At 38.8% G+C, this 26,725-nt stretch overlaps 1 protein-coding gene across 8 annotated transcripts in view; it reads left to right on the top strand.

Annotated features, from left to right (window-relative positions):
- EBF1 (EBF transcription factor 1) overlaps positions 1 to 26,725 on the top strand; it is a 280,201-nt gene that overhangs the window by 227,376 nt on the left and 26,100 nt on the right. For all 8 annotated transcript variants that reach the window (XM_030503667.1, XM_030503663.1, XM_030503662.1 and 5 more), the window contains exon 11: positions 19,356 to 19,444. In XM_030503667.1, coding sequence (XP_030359527.1) covers positions 19,356 to 19,444 — 89 coding nt within the window. The remainder of the gene's footprint in view (positions 1 to 19,355; positions 19,445 to 26,725) is intronic.

The raw sequence follows: 26,725 nt of genomic DNA, 5'->3' as shown, positions 1-26,725 counted from the left end.
GATTTACCTACGTAAAAAAAAAAATAATTAAGAAGTAAGAAATTGTGCCAAGTAAAAAATAGTGAACTCCTGTAACAGTGCAACATTTTAGCAATTGTGAAGGCAAACATGCACTCTGCTCTGTGAGGAAGCTGCTTTATACGTGCCTGCAAACTTACTGCATCCCCTGTGATCATTATCTAGAAATACGAGCCAGACCAGATGAGCAAGTTCTGAACAGATCAGGCCTCCCACAAATTTCAGCTTACATTGATTTGCAGGGTTTGCACTGGATCCTCAGCATTGTTGGGCTTGCAAGGTTTGTCCTTTTTTCCCCTTTAATCCATACACTAGAGGGGGAGAATGAAGCAGGCACTTCTGATCAAGGAATGGGGGGAAGGGAGAAAAAATGAAAGGAGGAAAATAATCTATGGCTGATGCAGAGGCCAAAGAAAATTGCTTTCTATAAGCTGCAAGGCCCTGCAGTAAGGCTCTTGAACCATGAATACTAAAGGAAGCACAGGTTGCGATGGTCATAGCATCTCGCCATGTGCTGCTTTCCCCAGCACAAGTTCTCCCTCCATTGGTGTTTGTTTTCCTGGGCAAGGAGGGCTGAGGAGTGTGCTGTGGCCGCAGCCCTGGGAGGTTTAAGATTCCTTCCATTTGCATGCTTGCAGCTCTACACTGGCTCAGGATGCACAAAACGTGCAATTGTTTTTGTAACCTAAATAACATTTCTAGTTTAGAAACCCCAGGGGAAAAATCATTGTCAAGCTGGCAGGTTGAGATGGCATGATGATAAATGACTGAGGTGTGTGTTCTGACTCTGCGGGGACACGTGGGGTGAAGAAAACCCTCTTCTCTTGAGCTCTTTGCATCTACAGTCAGGAAGGGACAATTGCAATCTGAAGACACACTCTTGCCTCTGGAAAGAGGTAGGACCATGCCTTTCTTTTCACCGAAAGAATTATTTTCTTGTGGGTCAAGGTGTTTGTGGCATAGCATCTTTTCAAGGCACTGGTAATGCTTGTGATTTTTTTTCTGCCTTTGGTGATTGCAGTCATAAGACAGGCAAAAAGTTGTGTTATGGAACACAGGAAATGACTATGGCATGGGGTGTCCATAGGGCAGTTAAGCAGTTTCATTGGTTCACACATGTGGTTTTTTAGAAAACAGTTTGAGACAGTTGTTATTGGCCAATGAAAGTTTTCTTGCAAAAAATTTCCTAGGGATTTGTGTAATAAAGGCTAAAGCTGAATGAAATTCGTGACAGATACTTTCTCAAATTTGTGCAGTAGTTTGTTAATAACTTTCGTCCCTCTAGATTTCACAGATTTGGTAATTTGAATTTTTATGAAAGGTTGTTTTGGTTTTTTTTCCAAAGTACTCTTTACAGTGTCAGATTTTTTTTTTCAGGGAAATTGATTTTTTCACATAAGCTCTCATAATGAATATTTCTTTTGCACTAAAATTCATTAAAAATGTCTCATTTGGTTATTTACTACTTTTCAGAAACTCTGCACACTTAAGAAAAACTGATAAAGGCTCCATATTTACATATATTACCAGTCAGTTTTCACTATTGTTTGCATTTAAAACAGTGTGAATCAATTGGTATCCTTGAAGTTTCAAAATCATCGTTACTTAGAAGCAGCTAAACAACTTGGTGAAGGTCAAGGAAACTCTTTAGGTTACTTGAGTTCTTTATTAAATTAGGAATCTAATAATCAACCTTTGCAAAGTTTCATGGGATTATTCTAAGAATTACAATACCTACAGTCCTTACAGTAAGTCTTGACAGCCTTACTACAAGCGTTTAGTGGACTTTCCATCTTACATTATGATCTCCACCAGCCCGTTTCACAGGCATAATGACCGATAGGCTTGGTTAGACTTGGGTCATCTCCTCCTGCACCCTGAGCTAAGCCTACTCACTTCTCTGCTGGCAGCACTGGCAGGATCCCCTCTTAATGTTTGCCTTATGCTGGTCTTAGCTACTCCAGGGCATCTTCCATCTCCCCTAAAACCTCTGTTGGACCATTGTTGCTGAAGGAAAGCTGGGTAGCCTTTAATATGATTTAGGATCCTAATATGTGTATTGCAATTTCAGGTATGGGTACAGTGGGTAAAGCTGTACACTAATTCAAGTCCCACATACCTCTTGGGCAAAATAAATACTGGCTCTGTCTTCTGTTGGCTTTCATTTCTACTCTTGTTTTGTTAGTTCCATGTAGGTATTTATCCAAGCCTTTTTAATATGGTCTGAATAGAGCTGCTTTGCAAGGCACTTTGACAATTGCTGGTACCTTCTAAGAGAGCAAGATGGTTATGTACACAACATTTTCTTATCAGAAGGTTTCTCGTGACACATGTATGCAGCTTGATTTCTGCTAAGTTCTAGTTTGGTAAAACAGAGAGGAAAAAGGCTAGAGGAATTGTATTACCTTGTTAAATTGGTCAGAGCATATTTAGATAAAAAATTACTTGGTGCTTTTCATAGTACATTGTGCAGTTGCTTTTTTTTCCCCAGTCATCTTTTTTGCATTTTGTACTTTTGTTATTTTGATGATGCTGAAAGAAAAAGAAACAAATTCCTCTCTGTAATTCACTCCAAAGAACATACCATCTCTTTCTATTTTCTTGTTAAAACCAAATTGTGTGCAATTTGTAGGAAATTGAAACCACATTTTTCACTTAACTTTCCAAAATTAAAATTTATGAAGAAAAAGAAGCAATAAAGCAGTTACAATCTGGTCATCTATAATTATCTCTGTGGTTGGAGTAGTTCCACATTTAAAGGAAGTGACACCAAAAGTTTATCAAGCTTATGTCACTATCAAAAATTTCACTTCTCTTTTATTATTTCAGACCACAAGAACTGCTTAAACAAGTATTATGCACTTGGAAATTATCTTGGTGCAAAAGGAATTGGGTGATCTATAAAAACAAATCTTTTCTTCTGAGAAACACAGAACAATATCTTCCTTATTCATTCATTTTAGAATATCGGTGTTAAAATACATTTAACAAATTGTGCTTTTTAGGCTGATTTGATGGAATTAGTTGTGAAAAAGCTTAATTTTCCTCTAGATCTATTTCTATGTATGTGTTTCACATTTTTCTTTTGCTGTTGCGTTTCCCCTCCACTGCATTGATTGCTCTCCGAGAACAATGGAAATGACAGTCCAGCGCCAGAACTCTCAACTGCTCCAGCTCTAGAATGTTAGTGGCACTTGCTTTAGTTTTCTCATTTTGCCTTTTTTGTCTCTGAATTAAAATCAAGCCAAATGATGGATGCCCATTACAATCAATTGTTTCAGACAAGCCACCAAAAGTATTGTAGGATTCATTTACATTTAATCAAATTACACTTTATTTGCAATTCAGGGAAATGAGAACTCTGCAGTAAATCAAATATTTCCTCTCCAAGGGCCCCATTCAGCAGAAAATATCCACAGTCTTCCAAGCTGGTGCCTCAATGTATGTAGCAAATCTTCCAGTGGGAGGAGAGCTTGTGCCAACAAACCATCTTTTGCTTTTCAACATTTTTCAGGGTTGTGGACACCTAAGTATTTTCCAGCGCAAATGCAGACCCTTGAATAATGAATTGTGAAGTGACTTTAAGCCCACTGGCAATAGACTTACATCTCTCTCAGTTTCCTTTCATGGACCACCAGGTTGCAGGACTTCTGGGGTCCTGGAAGTCGGTGCACCACAGACTGAAAAATACTGATCTTTTCTTTGTAGGTCTTGTTATTTTAATGGGAAACTAATGACAGTCATTGAATGCCTTTTTTTCCCTGGGATGTTACATGTCTCCAAAAGGTTTCATAATGGCTGGGAAAAAATTAAAATTGCAAATACATTAAAAAGCTTCAAATGGAATAAATTCTACTTGAAGGCAATAATACAGTGTTGGGCAGAAATTAATTTTCACTGATTATTGCCTTAAGGAGAAGTTAAAAAACTTTATTTGCTTTGGAATGGGAGGTAGTCTTTAACTCATAGCTCCTTTCCTGTGTAGTTTCCTACCGAAAAATTGTGCCCAACAATGGGCAATTCACTCTTGCCCATTACAGCACAGAGTAAGGAATTTTGAATCTTGTCCCTTGTGATTGTTCACATATTTAGTCAGCTAAAAGTTGAATGATAGCAGGATCTTGATATCACCTGAAGCTACTAGTGATCACCTACCAGACACTGCAAACTGCAGACCCACAGCGCCAGTGAGAAGTAACAGAAAACCTTTTGTTTTTTCTCAGACTTCTTGTGATTTTGACTCTGTTAGTTACAGTCAGAATTTTAATTATATTTAGAGTCCTGAAAGTTCATTTAGGGGCCTGCTGGGATTTTTAAATAGACATAGGTACCTAAATTTTATGGCTTCGTGGCTGTTTGTTCTCCAGTTCTAAAATAGAGATATAATGCAGGACTACTATAAATTACAGGGAATATATGATGCCAAATAATGTGGAAAGAGCTCTTATACTAAGGCAAAAAACCACTTCATAGGTACCTGACAAAGGGGGTTACTTCATTCTTGCTATTGGAAAAACAACTTCATTGCTGGGGAAATAGCCTGAAACTTAAGGACCCCACAGCCATAACCTTATTGAAATGCAGAGATATTAATGCTTAAAAAAAATTCTGACCAAATCATGTAATGTGTTCTTTAATCCAGTGGAATTGGAGAGCCTAACCAATAATAAATAATGTTTTGCATGCTTAGCAGTTAAATGCAATAACAATCAACCCTGCGTACTTTTTCAAGAATACATGAAACTGAATTCTGCCACCTGATACTTACACCAGACTTTGGGACTTTGGTGGGCCAGTGTCCATCATACATGATTAGCTGAAGTAAGACAAATGCTGCCTGTAGAATATTGTGGTATTTCACAGTATAATACACTTTAAACAGAGTTGGATTAGTCCCATTTCTCCATTTACAATGATTTAATTTCTAATATTTGAATGTTGAAAAAAAAAAAAGTGTTTTCTTTTTCTAGCTTTGTTCTAGGTACCCAGGAGATGACGTATTTAGTTTTGTTTTATATGTGTTTCAGTACATGGCTTATTTATATCACATATAAAATAGTTTGTTTTATATGTGATAAACTATTGAAATAGTTTTTGAAGGGGGCTCTGTCTGTCATGCTGCTGGTGTGGGCAAATTGCTGAAGAAAAGGGAATGAAGGGTCTAGGTCATTTGGAGCAGAGCAGGAGAATACTGTGGGAAGTTTTCATCTCTTTTGCTCATTCACTTTTGCATTGTGCAACAAGCAAAGTTGAAGAAGAAAGTGACATCACATTTCCTTTTGCGATTTGGGTAAAGCACCTAACAGTTTTCAAGTCCTAGACTTAAATACTATTGCTATTTCTTTCCCAGCTTTGGCTTTGGTGAGCTAGGATGCATCTCCTCCAGCAGTAATCTATCACTTGCTACACGCTGGAGGAAGGATTGTCACCTTTCCGAGCCGCTGTACACACGGATATACAGCATATGCAAAATTATGCTAGGAGATGCAGTTAACACATTTTCAGCTGCACAACTAGCTATACACACACACATACATACACAGAACATTTTTATATGGCTTCATTCAGGAGGATTGTTAGATCTTTTTTAAGTAAAGATGTAAAAATAGCACATTTTTTAAGACAATTAATTATGCAAGCACATTAGTGTTTAATAAGACACAGCACCTCGTCAGTGTCCATATTTTACTCAATCAGCTACAACTTAAATTTATTTTGAATCATTACCTTTGCCACTACATGTGTATCATTGGCTCAGTCAGGGAAGAGACCACACAGAATGTAAAAATCAATGCCAGTGAAGTGAGTAAACTCCTCTGGTGGGAATCTCCTGTCTCAGGAGACATCTAAGCTGTGGTCTGTACCCCGTTCACTGTCCCCAGGCTCTGCAAGTATAGGCACTGCCAGCCCAGCCTTGTACAAGGGGTGCACAGTCTTTTCAGTGCAAAACCAAAGCGATTTTTTCTGAAGCCAAAGATACTGGACATTTTTGTAATTTCTTCCCTGCATGGAGACAGTTTCTGGTAGCCTTTGGGCCTGCTTTCAACAGCAGCTAAATGCCAAAATACAAGTAGCTCCTCTTTTAAGTGTGCAATGCAGTCAGTGCAGGAGGCTGCTCCTTCCTATCTCTGTCCCTGTGTCCTCTTCGGTGAGCTGAAATGTCCTTACAGCAAGTGGTTATACACCAGAATTATAGGCTTGGCATGCATGGGGATCATGGGGGAGGAAGAGAACGCTTCACTCTAGAGTTGCATATACACAGCACAAGAGAGCAGAAAGCAGAGGTGCCCCAGGCCAGTGTGGTGGAGCGGGAGCAGGAGCAGCATCATCAGCGCATTGCTCTGCACAGACTAATTAACTCTGGCAGCCAGGTGCTTAATACTTTGTGCACTCAGGGCCTGAGTGAGTTTGTCTGTTTAAGTGCATTCTTGCATCCTCTGATGGACCCAGAAGTATATTTATACATATTGCTTACTGCCTGGAAAGCTACAAATCAGTTACTGATAAGTATGCCACTTCCAGCAAGATTAATGTTAAATTCCTCCTTTTAGACCAGCAATTTGCAAATCACTAAATTAGATTTAACCATTTGAATACTCTTTTTTCACATCACACTTGCAACATCTTTGGTTTTATCACCTGATGATACTGTTTGTTGTTGGTATTGAACTTTGAGGCATATTAATATGGCACACGTGTATTTTGGTGGCAATTATTTATAATGACAACAGTTCTCATGAAATCTACTAGAAACTAATTTGTGCAGAATAATGTAATCCATTACAGTGGGGTTTGGGTTTCAGTTTGAATTGGATGGAAGGAAGGTATTTGTTTTATGCAAGAGAAAATGGGCAATACCGTGCTATTTTGAAGGTATTTTATTGATAACTTCAGAGCTAGGATCTGGATTTTCCAATAGGCTGCCTATGATTCCTAGAAAATTAGGAAATAAACAAATACAAATGCATGATTAGAAACTTGTGTGATCGTTTCTGGTTATCCATGGTAACTTTATACCTTCTCCTCTCTTCTTCTGATCATCTTGCAGTCTTTATTCTGTTTTTTATACCTCTGTCTTGAATTAGGGAGATTATAATATTTCTGGTTTAGGAAAAATTAATCCAGTAACATTTTAAATATTTTTAAAAATCCTATTAAAAGGAAAATGTCAAATTTTAGTGGCCCTATTTGAGTGTAGAAAAGTTTCAGCTACCTCAGAACAGCGTTGGTGAGTTGGCAGATGGGCATGGATGAGTGCAGGGATGTGGTTACAGCTTTGGGGTGTCACCAACCATCAGAGATGTTTTGCTGCATATCCCAAACTCAGCAGTGACCACCGAAGAACCAAAGGTTGGTGCACTTCTGCTGTAAGTGAAACATTGGAAGTGTTTCATAACAGGACAGTGAGTTTCAGTCTAATTCCTCACTTCCTCACCTTTTCCAGTTTATTCTTGCAGCATCAGCTTTGTAGGCTAACAGTTGCACCTGGGATATTTTAATTTCCATACTCATCTTCGCTGATTTACCAAGTATATTCTAGATGGTAAATTGTGATGGTGGGAAAGAGGCAAGATGCAAAGGGAGTGATATAGGCAATTATTTTTACTTCCTCTTCTCTTATGCCTGTGAGGCTCCAGATTCCAGATCAGTGATCTCTCTGTAGGCGTGTTTGGAGGCTACTTAACTCCTGTTTGGGGGCAGAGCTGCAGTATTTGTTGATTTCTCTGTAATTGACTTGCAAGGTGATCTAGCGCCAGCAATTTACTAAAGGCCTGTTCGGCCCCAGAACACTCATTTTGTCATGAGCATAAGCCCTTGGCAGTGCTTGCTCATCGCCTCCAGCACCTCCCCTCCTCTGCTGAGCCTCAGATCCCCCCTAAGCGCAGTGGTGGGAGGAGACCTGCCAGCAGAGCTGCTGTGCAAATGGGGCACTAATGGTTTGCGAATCTGAAGATGGTTAACTGATCTGTGCATTCAATTAAGATGAGTTTCTCAGTTAACAGGCACCCTGGGAAGAAATGAGTTACTTTCATTTCTGGGATTATGAGCACTTAATGAAGAAGACAAATCAGAATTCTGCCTGTGTTGCATGAGATAACCCTAAAATGCAGCACAGATTTTCCACTTACTCATCTAGCAAAAAAACTTGCCTGGTGAGAGGGAGAAATCGATGCCTATATGAGTTTTCTTGCAGACAGGTTCACGGGGCTGAATGTAAAGTGGCATTGTATGCAAAGTTGGATTTTACTTTATGCTTTTCTTGAAGTTTATCACTTTGCTTGTGACTTACCTATTTGAAATTATAATTCAAAATGTAATTTAAATAATATTTACCATATTCTTTCTGTAAGGCTTACAATATGAGCAGAACATCCAAGAAAGATGGATGTATTTGACTAGAAGTGGAGGCTTGGCTATCTCATGCATATATGCAAAATATAAACTAAGCACCAGCCAGTAAAGTTTCAGCCAGTATCAGTATAGTTTCATAAAAATTGCCAGAATGATTCTGCTTTATACTGATTAAGGATCTTGGACAAAGTGAATTTAAGATGAGTTTATGCTGGGCTTAAATGACTAATAAGCACATTCAGGAGAAGGAAGGAAAACATAAATATTTCACACCAGTTTTGCACTGACAGTGCTGACAAATGGGAAGGATTTTTGTGGAGATCGTACTTTGGGGGACTTCTCTTTGTATTGCAACTTCAGAAGGAACAGAAGTTATCATTGTGTCTCATTAACTGTTACAGCTAGCTGAGCCAGCAGCTGACTGTGTCTTAGTGACCAGCCGCCTGGAGAAGCATGGCTGCTCTCTCCAAAAGTGTGGATTGGATCAGGGGCCGGAGTTTCTTATCCCCATCATATGTTTGCAGAGATTGACGGACTATTTGTAATTGTAAGCAAAAGTGATGAATGATGTACCAGGGAGATGACAAAAGGCGGAAAGGACTGCTTTCACCTGCAGACATCACCCGTTTGCACTATGTTTGCCATGTAAGAGTGCTTACATGGGTGAGCTAGCAGGGCATGGTACGTTCAGGATAACACTAGGGGGCTGAACCCACTGCTGCCAGAGCAAATCACCTGTGTTGAAGGAAATCCTCTACTAAACATGCTGTTCTCACTTGCAGTCCAAGTTATTCATTAAGGGGCTGGGCTGGCTTTTCGGCAGTGGTGTAGAAATACCTGTAATGAGGGGGGAGGTCTGGGGGCTGTTTGCGGTCCATGAAAAACAGGGTCCCGGTCCTGAGAAAGGCTGCTGGAAGAGGGGAGCAGATTGGGAACCACTGGCAAAGATGAGTCTCTTCCAAAGGTGGATTTGGTAGGTTTAGGTCCTGCAGTGAGTACAAGATGTGCGAGCAGGTGAGGACCTCATGCATCTCCATGTATGTGCATGGGAAGGGGGTCTGTAACTGCAGTGAACCAGTCACCTCTTCTTGGCTGCAGACTGGCAGCTGAACCCTTGTGGGGACATGAGTGTTAGTCCACTTGAGCTGAGAAGGAAAATTAAGTCAGGTTCCTTGTTTGACTGGTGAGATCTTTTCTTGAGTATAATCAGTGCAGTAAAGAATAACTTGGAAGTTTTCTTTGCTCCTTCTGGTAGGAATAAAAAAAGATATTTTGCTTTCAGTACTGTATTGGTCAGAATCATTGCAGTCACTTCAGAGGGAGGGGAAAAACAAATTAGAATTATTGTTATGAGCCTACGGTACCTTAGCCATTGGTAGTGGGACATGCCATATTACTCCTTGCTTGTTTACCGACCTCCTCAGCAACTCACCTTGGTTAATTAACTAGTTTCAGTTAAATTACTTCCACATACGGATAATTTTATTTTTACCACCACCCAGTACCCCATTTGATTAAATTAAATCAAGCATGTAGTCAATCACCATTCTGCCAAAAAAAAAAAAAAAAAAAGAAAAAGGAAAGTCATTGATGCGGTTTTCTGTCGTTTATAAATTACCTTGGAAAGCAACAGAGGAGGTCTTTAGTTTGGTCCTGAGGTATGGCTAGTCGGTGCATGTAAGGCGAAAGCAATACTGCATCCTTAAACAGGCTTGAATAAGGTTTCTTTAACTATTGAGCCTAACTCTGAGATCTCCCCTGCTGTGAGCCATAAGTTGCTTGTAGGCTTGTTCTAGAGAGTAATAAGTATTGTTGTTTTGCAATTGTGTTGTTGAAATTCAGCTCCACTATGTCTGACAGTATTTATCTAAAATACTTTCCCTGGTGCGTGCTCAAGTTCCAGTAAACCGTGTCTTATTGTGCGACCTTTTCATTTTCCAGTGAAAAGGGATCAGCTCGTCAGATAAAAGCTACAAGCTGGAGTACAGGGAAAATGCGTGCTCAGAAAATCCGAGCATGATTGAAAACAAGATGTGTTAAATCAATGCAGTTTATCGCCTGCCTATTCCTGGCAATTGCTGTTCTAAGCTCATTCTGAGCACACACTAGATGATAAAAGTATAGTGTCACAGTGCTCACTGGGGTGTGAGGGCAGGGAAACATGTTTATCAGACAGGCTGGTATGTTTTTTTTTTTTAACCCTTGATAACAGTTGGTGTCAAAATTTTTGCAAAAAACCCCCTGAAAAATTATAGAAGCAAGTGGTGTAAATGCTGCTCAAATCAGAAACTACTGAGAGCTCTCAAATTATACATTTCTATTTAAATGTTACAAAGTAGCAAACAACAAACCCAACTGTTTTACTTTTAAACAGTTTGCTGCCTCATCGAGGATATATCCAAAATTGTCCTTTTGCTTTCAAGTGAGTAGCCTTATCGAATTTCATGTGGAAAAATCAAAGCTAACGTTTAGAAATGAAGATGTTTGAAAACTATTGTTTTCTCAAGGGATTTAAGCTTAGTTATGGGAAGGGATTAAAGACCTAAATTAAACCTCACAGGAGGGGTCAGTGTCTTCCAAGAACATCACACCTATGCTGTTCATTACAGCTAGGCAGAGTTCATCTCATTTTTATGATTCAGCTCTACTTGTATTTCTCTGTGAATCTCATTTGCAGAGATGTTGGATGTGATAGCTGGTGTTTTTCCAATTTTCTCTCTTGAAGATTCTTTTTGCTCTGACCATAGAGCACTTGCACATCAGTACAATTTTGAAAAACAGCCAAATTGAGGCTAAGATACTTTCTGATAGGAATGGCTTTGGCATTCAGACAGGACACTAAAGTTTTCATTTATGCATCCCCTGGTAGTAGGCTTTTTTTAAATAAACTGAAAAGAAGACAAGAAATAGCAGGTTAAAAGTGGGCGCGAAGAGGGGTTATTCAAAAGCAAATATTCCTGTATACCAACATGTTACAACAATGGTTTTCAATGCTGTCTACCACAAAGGAGTTTGTGAAGGGTGACAAAAAGAAACTATGTTATACAAAACGATGGCTATGAAAATTTTAAAGATGTCTGCACCTACAAGGATTTAAGGAGTCCATGCAAAGGAAAAATGTTGAAAATATGCATGGTAAAAAAAAAGAAAGAAAAGGTTACATGAGGTGACATTTAGCATTTCCTACACTCTGTGTTACATCTCTGCTTCTGCTTCTGAACCAACAGTTTAAAAATAAATGCAGCGCCTTTATTTTTTAAAACGTTTTAAAGTAGACCCAAATATAGATCTTATAGCTAACCTTAGGCACCCATTACGTTCAGTTTTGGCTTGTATGTATTTTCGTGCTTGTGTGTATATGTACATGTGTATTTATGTATTTCAATGAAGGAGAAATCCATTGAGAGCTAGCCGTTTTCAGTAAATTTTTGCTGCATGCTCATGTGCATCACCAGAATGTGTCTGACAAATAGGAAAATATTCACATGTTAATTCTATTCTTTCCCTTTTTATAATGACTGCCAAAGATGCATCAATTAACCTAGATGACTAGATGAAGTAACCATGCATTAATTTCCTTCTGTCCCTCTGTACACATATCCCCAGTGAATTCTACCAGCCTGCTCTGAAATTGGTATGTTTAAATTCCAGTGCCTGAAACTGGACTCGGTTTCAGACTCCCTCAAGGCCAAATCTTCCCTGTTAGACAAGAGATCAGCGCAGTCAGAGGAGGAAGAAACTCTGAAGCTCACAAATTCTTTGACTTCTTTTTTTCAAGCCAGATTGCAGGTTGCTATGTGTGAGCATTCAAAGTTAGTGTATTTTGAGAAATCAATACATGATTCTTGCTAGACAGATCTAGTAATTTCATTCTGTAACTAACATAAAAAATTTGGCTCAGGACTTGCATTCCTTGCATCTTCAGCACACTGCTGTCTGCAGAGACTGGTCTAGGTAGGAATGGAGTAACTCCTCTGGTTCTTATTTGCTGGGGAAAAATTGTTATCAGGAAGAAGATATCACAGCCTATCATGTTTGTAATAACACTGATGAACACAGTGGAGCTGCCTCAAACACTGGCCTATTGCATTTTTAGTTGAAGTAAAGAGCAGTCAGTAGGGAAACTCAAGAGATCTAGCATTAGATTTATCTGCATTTTTCTTATTGCTTGGCACATGCATGTGGTGTCTGTTTGGGCATTACACAGCAATGAAATATAGGAATTCTATTTTGGGTATGTCTATCTCTTTCTAATTACAAAAATGACATCATGTCACAGTTTGATTTTAAAAATGGAAAGTCAGCGCACAGAAGTATGTCTAAGTGAGGAGTACTGAGACCAGAAAAGAAAGGAAGTTCTGAGTTAGCACTGGAAGGGCCTTTCTAGCTCAAACCTTTCTGTGCAGGCTCTTGCTGTCCCACCCGCTTCCGTTTTCCATTGCTTGTGGGAATAAACACTCCAGGGAAAGTCAGTGGAAAGGAAACTTTATAAAAGCAAGCCAAATTCACAACAACAACAACAACAACAAATAGCTCAAATGCTTGCATGTTTTCACTTAACAGCCTTTAATTAGCAAAGGAATAGTCTTTGCAGGGAGATTTGCAAAACAGACTTTTTTTCATTTGATGATGGGGTTTTGAAGTGTTTTGGGTTGTTTTGTTTTTTTCCTGTCTTTGTAGAGTTTTTGGGTAGGGTTTGCTTACAGCATGCCATGTCAAGATGTTGCTTTATAATATCCTCCATTGTTAGTATTGCTGTACTGCAGGGCCTTAGGAAGGCATTTTTGCACCTGATATTAACAGTTTGATATTAATATGGTCTGTCCTGTCCTATTCCTATCTCCCAGAGTCAAGGTTTTATTTCGTTAGGTCAAGGGCTTCTAGCAGAAATGACCCGGAGCTTAGAGACAGAAGCTACAGGCTGTTAGCAAAGGGTTAAATACCCTGAATCAGTTTGGTGGCAGCATCTTGCCTCTAGGAGAGGCTGGAGCTCCTACTTTCCATCACTTAAAAGAGCCCATGCTTGGTAAGAGTGGGGAGTCAGAAGCCACCACCTTTTGCGTGACTACTGTCAGTTGTTGCCGCTTGTACCCCATACCGCTATTTCTCAGCAGAAATGCAGTTTAAAAAGGAAGAAAGCTGATTATATAGAGGTAGACATCTGAGTGGAGGAAGAGGCCAAATGTCCACAAGAAAAGAAGTCCTAAGCTGTGAAATGCCTCTGAAGATGCTAAGGTTGTGAGGCTCCCATTGAAGAGTCTGCCTTCGTAGCTGCCCTTGATTTTGTTTAAAATATGCGTTGTCTGTGCCTTCAAATGTTCTCACCTGGTTCAACCTGGGCACAGACAGACATGTTAAATGTGTTTCCTGGCCTGGTGTTCATTGCTGTGACAGTGCTGCAGCATTTTTCAAGGATTTATTCATACTCTCTTTTGTGGCTATAAGGTATTGAGATGGGTAACTTTGTGTGCCTTTGCCACAGAGCCAACTTCTGTTTATGTTTTGATGAAGTTTCATCAGACAGGAAAAGAAATCAAAACAACTGCATTGTAAACCCTAAAGCCCCATCTCATTGACATTATAGTTCAGAACTTGCCACTAGATGTTTAATTTTTTTGTAGAATCAACTTTAAAGAAAAATAATTTGTAAAGAGACAAAGGTAGATTCTAAAGAATCTTCTTCCATTCCACTGTTGTAGCCACTACCTTCTGGACAAAATCTGAAACCATTATATCTCTGCACTTCTGCAGGTCATTCTCACCTTCTTCGAACTCTCCTCCACGGTACCTCTGCCTTCCAAAAAACCCAGTGGCTCTCTGGTGCACCACAAGAGCAAGCACTATGTGACATTTAATTCCCATGTGCAGCCTTTCCTTGGGTGTTTCACTTAAAACAATCGAGACCAGATTTCTCATCTGAGATACGGATGGTCAGACCTGAAGCCAATTTGTTTGTAGCCTTCAGCCTTATTTTGTTTTTGTTATTTGAGCCCTTAGTCCCTTCCCTCTCCTTGCAGCCTTTTCCACTGGAAAAGCATATGGGAAGTTCATAGGTCTAAGTGCTGCTTTCTCATTGGTTTTAGGTCAAAAAGAATGAAAAAGAAACAAGGGCTGAAAAATAAAAGGAATAAATGAAACCATGAATGCATGGGAAACAAATTAACTGAATATGTTTTACATTCAGAAATATTTCCATAATGCTTCTATGTAGTGTGTGTTTATTTTTCTTTGAACAATAACATTAAAACGCGTCTAATTCAATTACTCTCTACATTCACTGAATGAGTTTTCCTTGGTGAAGAGTTCTCCTACACTACCCCAAGCTACAAATTCCATATGATATTTGAACAGGTCCTTTTAATTGCTGATATTAAGTGTCGATCATTCTGCTGTAAGTTGGCAGCATGGCCAGAGAAACAAATTCCTCTCTCAGATACATCAGACAGTCATTCGATTAACAACCAAAGCTTTATTGACACAGTAGGAATTCATTATGTGAAATATTAAAAAAAGCCCTCCATGACTAGTTAAAAAAAAATAGAAATACTTTTAAAGATGGTGGATTATCTACCTGCAGTTATTAGAATTATTCGTGCAGAATTTGAAATTATAGTTATTTTTCTCAGAGGCATAATCAGCATTTCTGTTGAAAAATAAGTTGGACTTTGAAAAAATGAATATAATGTACGCATCCTTATTTCCATAGACATTGTGCATTTTCTTGATTAAAAGCCTTAGATTTTATAAGTTATGGCTTTAGCCTTGCTGCATAAAGAGCTTCATGGCTTATTCTGTTAGAGTCTAATTTGAAAGAAAGTTCTTCCTCAAGGGTTTAAGAAGTAATTCATAAAATGGTAAGAATAATAAATATTGTGCCTTAACTCATACACTAGGATAGATAGACAGATTTTGTACACCTGGGTGTAATTTTAGTTAATTCACACAAGAGACAGGCTGAAAGTTTATTGTTTGGAAGGAGAAAAATGGCTTAAATCTTGTATTTGCAAAAATGATTATATTAGCTTAAATGAAAATGCTACTCTATTAATGGCTTCAATAAGCTTTGCATTTGGAAAAGTATTTTAATATAAAGTTACCTGAAGTTTACTGCAACTTAAAATATGTAAGTGAGGGAAAAGTACTTACTTTGATTTATATGTCTTTTGGAGGTGTAATTATTGGCTTTTTACTCACCTATGTAAAACAATGTACTTCTGTAAATGGATTTCTGGCCACTTTACTCCTTTTTTTTTTTCTACATAAAAAGTAAGCACTGTCAATCAAAGAATTTTAAGGTTTATTTCCTCTTTAGAAATGATTGATAGCCTTTTAGATTTACAAGTTGACAAGTTAAAGGGTTCTATTGGTATAATTATGTACTAAATTCACAGTCTTTCAATTTAAATGTCCTTTTAAAACTGCAAGATTATCATACCTGTATTTTGAAAAGTGGGCCAGTCAGTTTGGGTTGGTATACAAATTGCTTCCATTAGCCTTGGGACCTATTTGAATTTAGTACAGTTTTTTAAAGTTAGTAGTACTTTCAATAGTACTTTTAAAATTTAGGGTAATGGGAATGCATTTTAAGTACAGTATTTGTTAGCTTGTTTCTAATGTATGGATGTCAAGAACACAAATAGAGAGTCTGTATTTCTTATTGATTCTTTTTTTCCAATCATGTAAAAAAAATCCAACCCCATTCTTTGAATTAGAGCAATGGGAAATGTGTTATTGTCAATGGACTTCAAAGGCAGAGGCCAAGCTCCTGTGTACTGGGGACAGAGGCAAAACATTGTCTTAGCTGCCACAAATGGTGGCCTGAGCTCTGGCTCTTCCACAATGCTTGGAGATCAGAATATCACCTTTTCCTTGGAGTTTTGCCAGCTACTGACAGAGGAACTGGTGTGGCTGTAACACTGAAGGTGGGGTTAAATATTTAAATAGGGCTTTTTCTTTAAGATATGGTTAATTACATTTGACTTGGATTAAAAATGTACTGAGGAATGGAGGGCTGAACTCATCCAATCTGTGGTTAGATGTTCAGGCAGCTAAAGATTTTTTCTTATTTATTTTAATTAATATTGAAAGGGTTGAACAGTTAAAGACTGAGTGACATTTGACAACTACAGTTTAGGACCCAATCCTGCAAATTGCTGTGTGCAGCCTCTCCCCACCACTGAAGTAAAGCTGAAGCTATTTGAAGCAGAAAGTTTTCAGTATTTCTCAGAGGATGCATGATGCCTGGTGAGATTGGACCATAAAATTAATATTTTTTTTTTTGGTCATTTAGTTCACAAAATACTCACAGGGAATACTCTGTGGATTTCAAATGTGTTGAACATGTGGGAAGATATGAGAAAATGACTGCTATCTCTGGAGGGATTTCAGAACTGGCCTCCATTTATAATATTGCAGAATTTAGTAACTACCTTCCCAAAGGATGTAAAGGGAAAATGGCCATAAACTAGACTGAATTAGAGAAGAAACACATTTGACAGAACCACGCTAAAATCGTCTAACATATTTGCAAAAGAAATGTAAATTAGAACTGTAATGGATTGGTTTTTAATCTTTCCAGAGTACAGCTATTTCTGATAATAAATATAAATAGGAGTAAATTAATTTATTGTAAAATTTGAAGAAGGTCTAAACTAAACGGGTCCACAATAAGAAGCCATGTAAAGAAACTGAAGGTAATGAAACCAGGGGTTTACAAACCCAGGTGTTGTGATGTTTTCTGCAAAACTACACAACAGAGTGGACAGCACGTGGACAGTGTGTGAAAAGAAAAATGGGAAAAAGGCCAAATCATCTCAAAATCAACAAGGGCACAAGATGGGGAAAAACCTTATTCTCACCCCTTCCATACAATGACCTGAATATAAAGAAAGATCAAATTCAGATATTCCTGATAAAAGGAAATGCATGTGGAAAACCAAGGAGGCTAGAGGGAAGCCATGACCTTTGGGGCAATAAAAACTTTCTGATAATAACCCAGAAAGTAAAATCCGGAAAGATTTCCAGTCTTGTGTTATCATAATACTGTAATTTCAGGATATGCTCAAAAGATTCCTTTCTGATACTAAAGAAATGTTGAGATTCTGTTGGGATGTACGCCTCTCCAGCCAGTCCCCATCAGCCACACACCTCTGTCTCACTGCTGTTGGGTAAATGTGGATTCCCCAACACAACCTTTTCCCCCAACTTGCAGTAGCATCACTGAGCCTGCTTACAGAGCTGGGGTATACTGAAGGTTCAGTAGGATATAAAAATCTGACTCTTTGGTTGCCAGTAGGACTATCTGCTGTAGAAATGTGGTTTGGAAATAATAAATGGAACAGTTTCTTTAAAAACCAGACTGTTCTGTGGGATTGTTTATGGAACGCCGATTAATTAAAAACAAGCCAGGGATTAGATATTAGTTTAATGATAACAATGTGGTCTGGCTAAAGATCTTTAATGTTAGGATTATGAAAATACATTCTTTTCACTTGAAAGGTGGACAAATTGTGCCATGTTGATCAGACTTATGGAACTGTGTAACTTGCTTTGGGATAAGCGATAAGCGTTGTTGAGCCACATGGGAGTGCTTACACAAGTGAGACTTGGAGATACAGTTTGATGCTAAATCTCTTTGCAAGAGTCAAATGGCATCGTTCTAGCCACATAATAAAGTTCATAATAAAACCATCATAAAGATGCAAGATATATTCATAATTTAGACGTTAGACCTTGTGCAAGAATTATTTTTTTTTTGCTATGAGTAAACTAAGACAAAGTAACAAAAACTCAAAAACTTTAAAATGGCCCCAAAACCCAAATCTTCCCACCAAAAAAAAAAATAAAAAAAAAAAGGCTGAATATATAAAAATCCATATTGGATTTTTTTTTTTTTAATTTTTTACTTAATTCAAAAAATTACAAACAAATTGCTGTGGAAAATTTCATCATCTTTATTGGCATGGGAGAGTCAAGATGCGCTGTTGTTTGGAGATGCTTGAGAATGCTTGACTGTTGTTCCAGTTCACCAAAGCACTCAGGAAATTTTAAGCACATGTTGAAGTCTCACTACCATCTGAGTTTTAAAGTGATCATATGACTGGAAATATAGCTAGAAGGTCATTCAGCGCAGTCCCCTGTAATTATAGGCAATCATATAAAAAACATAATATGTTCAAATTTGCTTTGCTGAAAGCAAATGGGTTTAAGTTTGTGCTTACAGATAAGCATGTGCTTAAAGGCTTGGCAAATCAGAGCTTCGATTAATGCAGACAGACCAGCATTTCATGAAGATTAAAGTGTTCCACTTCTGTCATTTCTCTCCTCTATTTTATTGGACAAGGACTGAGGAAAGATGAACTAAAAACACTTTTTTTTTAATTTATTAAGACTTTTGGATCAGTTTAATGCTGATTGGAGCCTGAGCCAGGCTACTGAAGTCAGTGTTGATGAGTAAAAAATAAAGCCTCTGCCAAGACAAATGCCTGTAGTTCACAACAAAATTATACGTGATCATTGCACATGGAGCATATTAAACATATAATAGAATCTGGAACAATGAGAGTCCCTAATAGTTACTTCTCTTTTCTTGCAATCGCAAAGGACCTTCCTTGTAATTTGAAAGCAGGAAAAAACCCAACAATGAAACATGGGGTGAAAAGTATTTATCAAATTAATTTAATCATGGTTTTCAGAGATAATAATTGCTTCCTATTTGGAAGAAGTATACAACATCCCCAAATTTTCCAGCAACCTTGTTTTAGGAACTAAAGTGGGAAAGTTTGCATTGCTGTTTGAACCAAAGCCTCAGAACCAACCTCAAACAATGTTTAAGACAAGGCTTCTTAGTCAGTGCTGATTTCACTAAAAGAAGACTTTGCTGTGATCCTTCCTTGGTCTTGCAATACATTGCCAATTGTTACAGTGCAACGGAGCCTGCTTGCTGTGCGTTTGTCACATCACGATGATGTTTGTTGTTGTTTCAGCTCTGAATGAACCCACCATTGACTATGGTTTCCAAAGGTTACAGAAGGTTATACCCCGGCACCCTGGTGACCCCGAACGCTTGCCAAAGGTCAGCACAAAGTTTATTATTTTATTAAATATGGTAAAGCTGGTTACTGCATGTTTTTGTCTGAACGTGCAAGATTGTAAATGTAGCAGTCCCGGTTTGGTACCCAACTCAGATAAGCCGAAACAGAGGCATGACCAGTAAAGCCCAAACAGCAATTTTCGTTGTAGGCTTATGAGGTTTCTGTGAATTTCTGAATCACAGCTAACTCAAACAGCTCTTGCCTTTCCTAAAAGCAACCCTCACTCCGTGTTTTAGAAGACTTAACAAAGAACATATTTTTGGTTGATAGTTTGGAACCTGAGCAGCTTATTCCTAGAAGAATGATGTTGCTTGGGTTTGGTATCACAGTAGTACTTGCCGGTATAATTTTGAGAACTTTATCACGGATAAAATCAAGTTATTTGGATCTTCAGGGAATGTGTGTCCACTGCTGCTGTACCATCTATTGGTTTAGGATAATAATTATTATATACTGCTTTATTTCAGGATTGCTGAAATAATTAAAGCAATGCATAGTAAAGTGATTCGATGTTTGTTCCCATCAAAATTAGTGGGATGTTTTTGTTGATTTCTGTCAAAAACTGAGGAACAAAGAGAATAATTCACATAGGCTTCCAGTACTTCTGCCTCGTGCTGTGAAAATGCTGTCTGGGTCTGCACTTATATCTGTTCTTGCTCCACTGCTGTACTGTACCTTTTTCTGGTGAGAATTTGTGGTGAGTTTTGTGATATACTGGAGAAAGAGGTGGGGTATTTGAAAAAGTGTTGCTCTTTGCTACAGGAACACTAAGCAATAGCAGGCATGTGCTGCAGTGACTGTATGTGACCAAGTGCCACCATATGTTACCTTTTTATCTGCTCTAGCATCAGGGCTGTTACTGAGTGATTTGGGGAGTCAAATTGGCCAAGTGTGTGTGTTTGAAGAACGCTGCCTCTGACTTAAGGAAAGAAAAATGTGAATTTGCAGACCTGAGACATAGAACAACTTGGGCTTTGATGCCTTAGGCTAGATCCCTCAAATAATACATGCCTTTGTGACTGAGTAAATTTTGTGACCTTTTTTCCATAGCTGTCAGTAGGTTTTCATCCGGGATTGTTGTGGGTTTTGATTAGTTAAATTTCTAGTGTTTCAAAGGTGATATGTCACAAACACTGTAACTTAAGTTGTTTTATTTCTTGACAGAAATAAAATTCAGTATGTGATTTTAATATAGGCACATTAAGCCTTTTATCTTTGCCTAGGAAGGCTGTAGGCTGTGGTTTTGGGGTAGATGATGTGTTGTCCTTCTCTCTTACCACCAGAGAAACATGGTGTCCTGGTGAGTTACATTTTACATTGGCTCTGTTCACCCTCTACAAGCTGTCCCTTTCTCTGACTTTTGGACAGATTTGCAGCAGGACACAGCTTTCATAGGTTGTCAAATTTCCCTTCAGAGGTGCAACCCTTTCCAAAGAAAGAGAGCATCCTTCTGTAGAGGATCTTCCATCCGTATTGTGTATCTGCGTGGAGAAAAACTGTTTCTCAGAAAATAAAAGGCCAGCCTTCACTATGCACCAGGCATTTGCAACGCCCAAAAGAAACGCTGCAAATCTTCCCTGAACCCAGTGTTCCAGGTTATGTTTGCAGAGGTATGATGTGATGGCCTAAAAAAAAATGTTACTGTTTAAGTACTGAAAAAAATCAGTGATGAAACTAGCGTCACTACACAAGGTTAGAGGAAAACAGGACAAAGAGGACCTTTTTCTGTTTGTCTTTGGGTAATTCTTTCTATACAAGCTTGAAGGTTGGTCCTCAAGTTCAAGACTCATTAATATGCCACACACAGAGGCTGAATGCAGCAGGGGTTGGCACATGTCGACTTCTGTATTTGAGGCACTGATGGTTCAATTCCCAGCATCGCTTGCTGGCTCCAGGATCATAATCAAGGACGCAGTGAGTCTCTGTGCTGGGTGAGTGCTGCACAGCGCTCTTCCCCATGTCATTAAACCAGGAAGGGCTTTGGCAGTATTCCACTATAGACAATTCTCAGTGGCTACTTAGAAGAGAGTTGGAAGCCATATGGCTTCCACAGTGGAACCACGGGCAGAGAGGGCAAACGTGTGAGAGAGAGAGAGTGAGACAGCAGAGAGGAGAGCAGTGCTCAAAGCTTTCAATATCCTTTCCTCCATTTTCCCTGTTGTCTTGGCAGTGCATCATCACTTTCTGTTCATTATAAAGCTTGTAATTATGCATTAAATAAATAAAACAAACTGCATTTTTATAATTGCTGCAAGGGTTTTTGGCCATTATTCCACTGAATCATTACTGATGAACTAAAGATCTTTCAAGAAACAGGAATTATTATAATTTTTGTCTTCATAAGGGCATGCAAGTCCTTCCCATGGAAGAAGAGCATTCTGCTGTGTGACCCTGCAGTCAAGGAGAATTGTTGAGGCCATCAAGTGAGCATTAGCACATGCTCTGCCCTCCAGAGCTGAGGAGTTAAAAGCTATACCTGTGTCAATAGGCATTTCTAAAACCATTGAGGCTATTTGGGAAGTTTGATCTCCACTAGTTTAGAACCAGAATTTTCAGAAGTGCTCATTGTTCATGCCTGGGATGATTTTTTATGGTTTTGGGTTTGGTTTTTTTTTTTTTTGATTTTGGGTTGGGTTTTTTTTGGGTGTGTTGTTTTTTTTTTTTTTTTTTAATATTCCAGCTATCTGCTGGAAATAGGCAAGGAAAAAAGACAGATTTTTATTTTTTTCTTCTGTCTCCCAGCGCTTCAGTAGCCATATTCCATTGGAGAATGTCCTCCCATAGGAGGAGCAAGGAGAACAGGAGCACCTGGGAACTAGGGTCTTTGGACTGCTAGACTGAGCTGATGTAGAAATGTGTTTAAAGCAGAAATGCAATATATAGTATCTGGAGAAAAAAGAGTGGGAGCTGATGTTGACAGCTGGGCTATGGAGCCAGCTATGGGCCAGAGTCCTGCTTCCTTCTTGCACAGAGCAGGTCAGGGAAAGCAGCCAGTAGGGTTGTCACTAGCAGATGTGCATGTCTGTACATACATACACACACACAAACATATGCACCAAGAAGAGAGACAGGCGGTACAGAGGTGGTGGGATTAGCACCCAAATCTTGGAGTGAGATCAAGTACCAGGAGCATGCTGGGCAGTATAGTCTTTCCTTTTTAATACAGAAAGGAGGCAGATCAGAGGAAACAAGAGATCTCTGGGGAGAAGTCAAAAGAAATACCATGATGCTAATGTTAAGAAATCATATCATTGTCCTGTAGGAGCAGGCTATAGAAAGCCTGCCTGTGGAGCTGGGGAATAAGGCTGTGCGGGTGTGTGCAATTTACCTGTCTCGTATGTTTGCATATGTGCACACAAATACATGCGTGTTCTTGGTTCTTGCATACAGAACTGCAGTGGAAATCACTGAAGAGTTCAGATGACAACAACATGTTGAGAGTGTTGAGGTTCATTCATGTAACTACCCTACAGTTCTCGAAATAAATCCTTAATAGATCTGTTGCAATGGTGCAATTTTGTTAAAACTCCACAGCTATAGCTGTAAAACAGTTTCAACTGTGAGCTAGATTTGAAACACACCCATCCTAAATGATTTAATAACAACAATTCCTCTTTATATGCAATTTCCTAGAATTTATTTGCCATTTTCACGCTTCTTACAACTCATCACTTGTATTTAGATTAAGCACAAGATTATTCACTCTGTGTTTGAGAAGCAAGTCACTGCATGGACCCCTTCCGTGATCTGACATCCTCTCCCTCCCAGTCTATTGTGTAAATTCTCTCTCTAGGAGACCCCTTATCCCTCCTGAAAGGAACCTTTACTTCTGGTTTCTCTTCATGTAGATGAAAGTGGAGCCTGACTCTCTCTAGCATATAGGGACCTCCCTGCTGAGCAAAGAGGCACACGTAACCAGGTTAAACCGTCCCTTCAGCTCCTTTTCTCTGGTCAGTTGTTAGACCCCCCCTCAAGGCACATCCCATCTCCTCATTTAGGACACTAATAGAAGACAGGTGGTTATTAGGAACCAGTGGCTGACAAAAGCAGTTGTCTTTTCCCATATGAAATCCCACAGATCTGCCCTTTATCCATCATGTCACGGGTATTGTTTATATTGCAAATAAAGGTTGTCTACAAATGTAGGTGGGTTGGCCCAGGCGTGTTAGCAGAGGTTAAAACAGCAATGGAGACAAGGCAGCTCAGGTTTTCTGCTTCAGACAGACCCAATGGAAACTCCAGAATTCCAGAATTCAACTCCATCTGCTAACTCAAGATGCTGTATTTTAACCTAAGTTAGTAATTTTCAGCTAAGAAAGCACATATTTGTTTTTTTTCCTCCACCCAGTGTAACAAAAGGATTGTTAGAAAACTTTTTTCCTAAGTATGGGCAGGAAGGGGGGACATGTGAAGAGGACCTGCTGGAGTTCATCTGTATAGCAAGGAGGGCATGATACGTGCTTGCTGGTTTCTACACTGTACTGTAAAATTTATAGGAATATGAGACCAGAGTTAAGGTTTGTACTGAATCCTGAATAGTTGGGGGCTTTAAATTTACTAACAATTTGGGCACTTAATTGGTTGAGGAGCTTATTTGGTTTATTCTGGGGGGTTGGTTTTCAGTATATCTTATTGAAAATATTCGGGGAGAGAGTTTCAAAGCTATTGAGAAGAAGACAACCAAGATGTTTAAGGCTGCTATGAAAGTGTATGTCAGAGGCATGTCTGGGAATATGCAGAGTCTGAAATCAGAGGGAGCTAAGAGACAGAGCCACACTGCTCGCTGAAGGGCACAGCCACATACAAATGGCTGGCAAGGAGCCCTTTTCTTTCTGAAGGTCAACAGCGTGCATACACATTTCAGTGAGTTTTCTTTGTAAGTGGGTCAGCATTTACTCAGCAAATGATTAGAGCAGATGGTGTAATTTAGAATCTATGACAAAACTTTTAATAGATCAGGGCTAACATGATGACAAGGAGCTCTGCGCCATTCTCGATTCCTGATTTCTGCTTTGCCTTGGGGTAAAAATCATGCCTGGGGTTGGATTTTCTAGTCTGCACATTCCATCTGAGCAACTTGAACCACTTGTTTGAACATCCTGAAAGAGAGATCCTCACATTTCTCTATTCCTGTATTGTTATTGTTTTTAAATACAACAATTAACTGAGGGTGGCAGGAAGATACCAAACAGGTAAACACGGTCCCTTAGAGGAGCAGAGCTTTTGAAGGAAAAAGCCACAGTCTGAAGAAAGTAACAAAGGCTGCATTTGTGTATTTTGCTCCATGGAGCTGAAAATATCTAGTAAATTGATCCCGTGGGAGTAATAAATACACATTACTTTATCTTGTACTTCATGTCCTATACCCCTGAGCCTTGATAGAACAACACCACTTAATAGACTTAAAAAAAGAGTAATTACAGTCATTGGTTGTGTGATATTTCAGCCCTTCCAGCCCTGCCTGACCTTCTAATTTAGCTCACCGTGTCTAACTAATGCATTTATATTCATCTTTTATGAAGCATGTGTAGTACAAAATTGACTTTGCAGCCTTTAGCAAGCTGTCTTACCAGGTTTAGGTTCTGGTTAGTACAGTGTACTGCATAGCATATGTACATTTACAGCAGAATCTTGCATGCATATGGTTCTGATCAACTATTACTTTTTATCCTTTTTGAAATAAAATAAAAAATATTTATTCGATTTCATCCTCCCCTCCCCTTTTTAAAGCTTTTGTTCATTGCGGCATTATTTACAGCTAAACATGCAGGCAGAAAGATGCAAGCATTTTTAAAATGATTACCACTAATGTTTCTACTTGTCAGAAGTGCTTAAATTTTCCTGCACTTTGTCTAAAAACTTAGCACTTTTACCTTTTAAGAATTACAAATTTATAAGATCTTACCAAGCTGATTTACAAACACAGCTGACAGTTTATGATGAACGATGTTGCAAAATGTACAATATGTTTCTCTGTCATTTCTATGCATGTATATATTAAGGAGAAGATTAAGGAGAGAACCCCCCTCTGAAAGAAACCCTTGAGTTAGAGAGCACACGCACAAATCTCTCTCCTGCGTTTCCTCATAACTTCCTGCTCACTTCACTCATCCAGTAGAGCACAATTGTTCTCTGTGCATTTTCTCCCACCATATGGTATCCTCATTACCATACACTAAGGGTCCATATGGGGAACTTGTGAAGTGAACTGTATTCATTTTAACTGCCAGATGAGCAGCCTTTTGCTTTGCAAGCTTAGCTTAAGTCATCTGCTGTCTTTATGTTGTTATGGCAACACAGCACCAATAAAAAATTCTAATCTACTGTAAGTGTCTGGGATCACAGTATTTTAAATGCTTGCCGTAACTGTCCTCTACGTGAAGATGCTGCTTCTTTTAGTGTGACAAAGGGTTATTGTCAACTCCAGCAGGTGGCAGTAAAGAAATTGTTTCTTTTATTTTAACCTTTTTAAAAAATAATTATTTTCCCTTTTCTCCATCTCCCCCACCTCAAAAAGCCATAGAATTACACACCATGTCAGTCAGAAAACCTTTCCTAGGATTTCTGATGCCGAGGTTCGAATCGCAAGTGATGCTTTTAAGTTGCAACTCAAATACTAAAGGTAGTAAAGTATGAAACGGTGGTAGCAGCTCATACACTAAACTGACAGAGATCCAGGCTGAAGTACCACTTTACCGGGATTCTGAAGCGTCCATAGCCACACAGCTGGTTCAGTTTTGGAGATATTTTTTAGCTACGTTTCCAAACTCCTGAATCAAACACAAAGCTAATTAGGAATATCTTATAGTAATGGAAGCCGGCAGCAGCATCCTTAAATATAAATCATTTTCACCTCCGCAGGCCACATGCTATGTTGCATTTCTGTCTCTCTGTCTGTATTGAAAGTGAACGTTTGTAGTCTCAGTTCATCAGTTCACATTAGCCTCATGCTGAATATTTAAACACAGAACAATTTGAACACACCATGAAGAAAGACAGTGACTGCACTTTCACTTGGAACAGCAAGAGCTCATCTAATAATAATTTAGTAAATCAGCCATTTAGTGGCTCAGTTGTACACTGTATTGTGCCAAATAATATTCAGTTCAACTGTATGCTGGTGAAATTGAAATTCAGACTCTAGTCATGTGGCACTTTTTGCTCAATGGAGAGATGAAATGGAAAATCACCCTCCCAGTAGACTGTTTGAATGTAGTGATTTATCAAAAATATAGCAGAGTGACAATATAAACAGGATTTGG

This window comes from Strigops habroptila, chromosome 12 (assembly GCF_004027225.2).
Source record: "Strigops habroptila isolate Jane chromosome 12, bStrHab1.2.pri, whole genome shotgun sequence".
NCBI classification, from domain to species: Eukaryota; Metazoa; Chordata; class Aves; order Psittaciformes; family Psittacidae; genus Strigops; species Strigops habroptila.
This window is presented reverse-complemented; position numbering and strand designations above follow the sequence as displayed.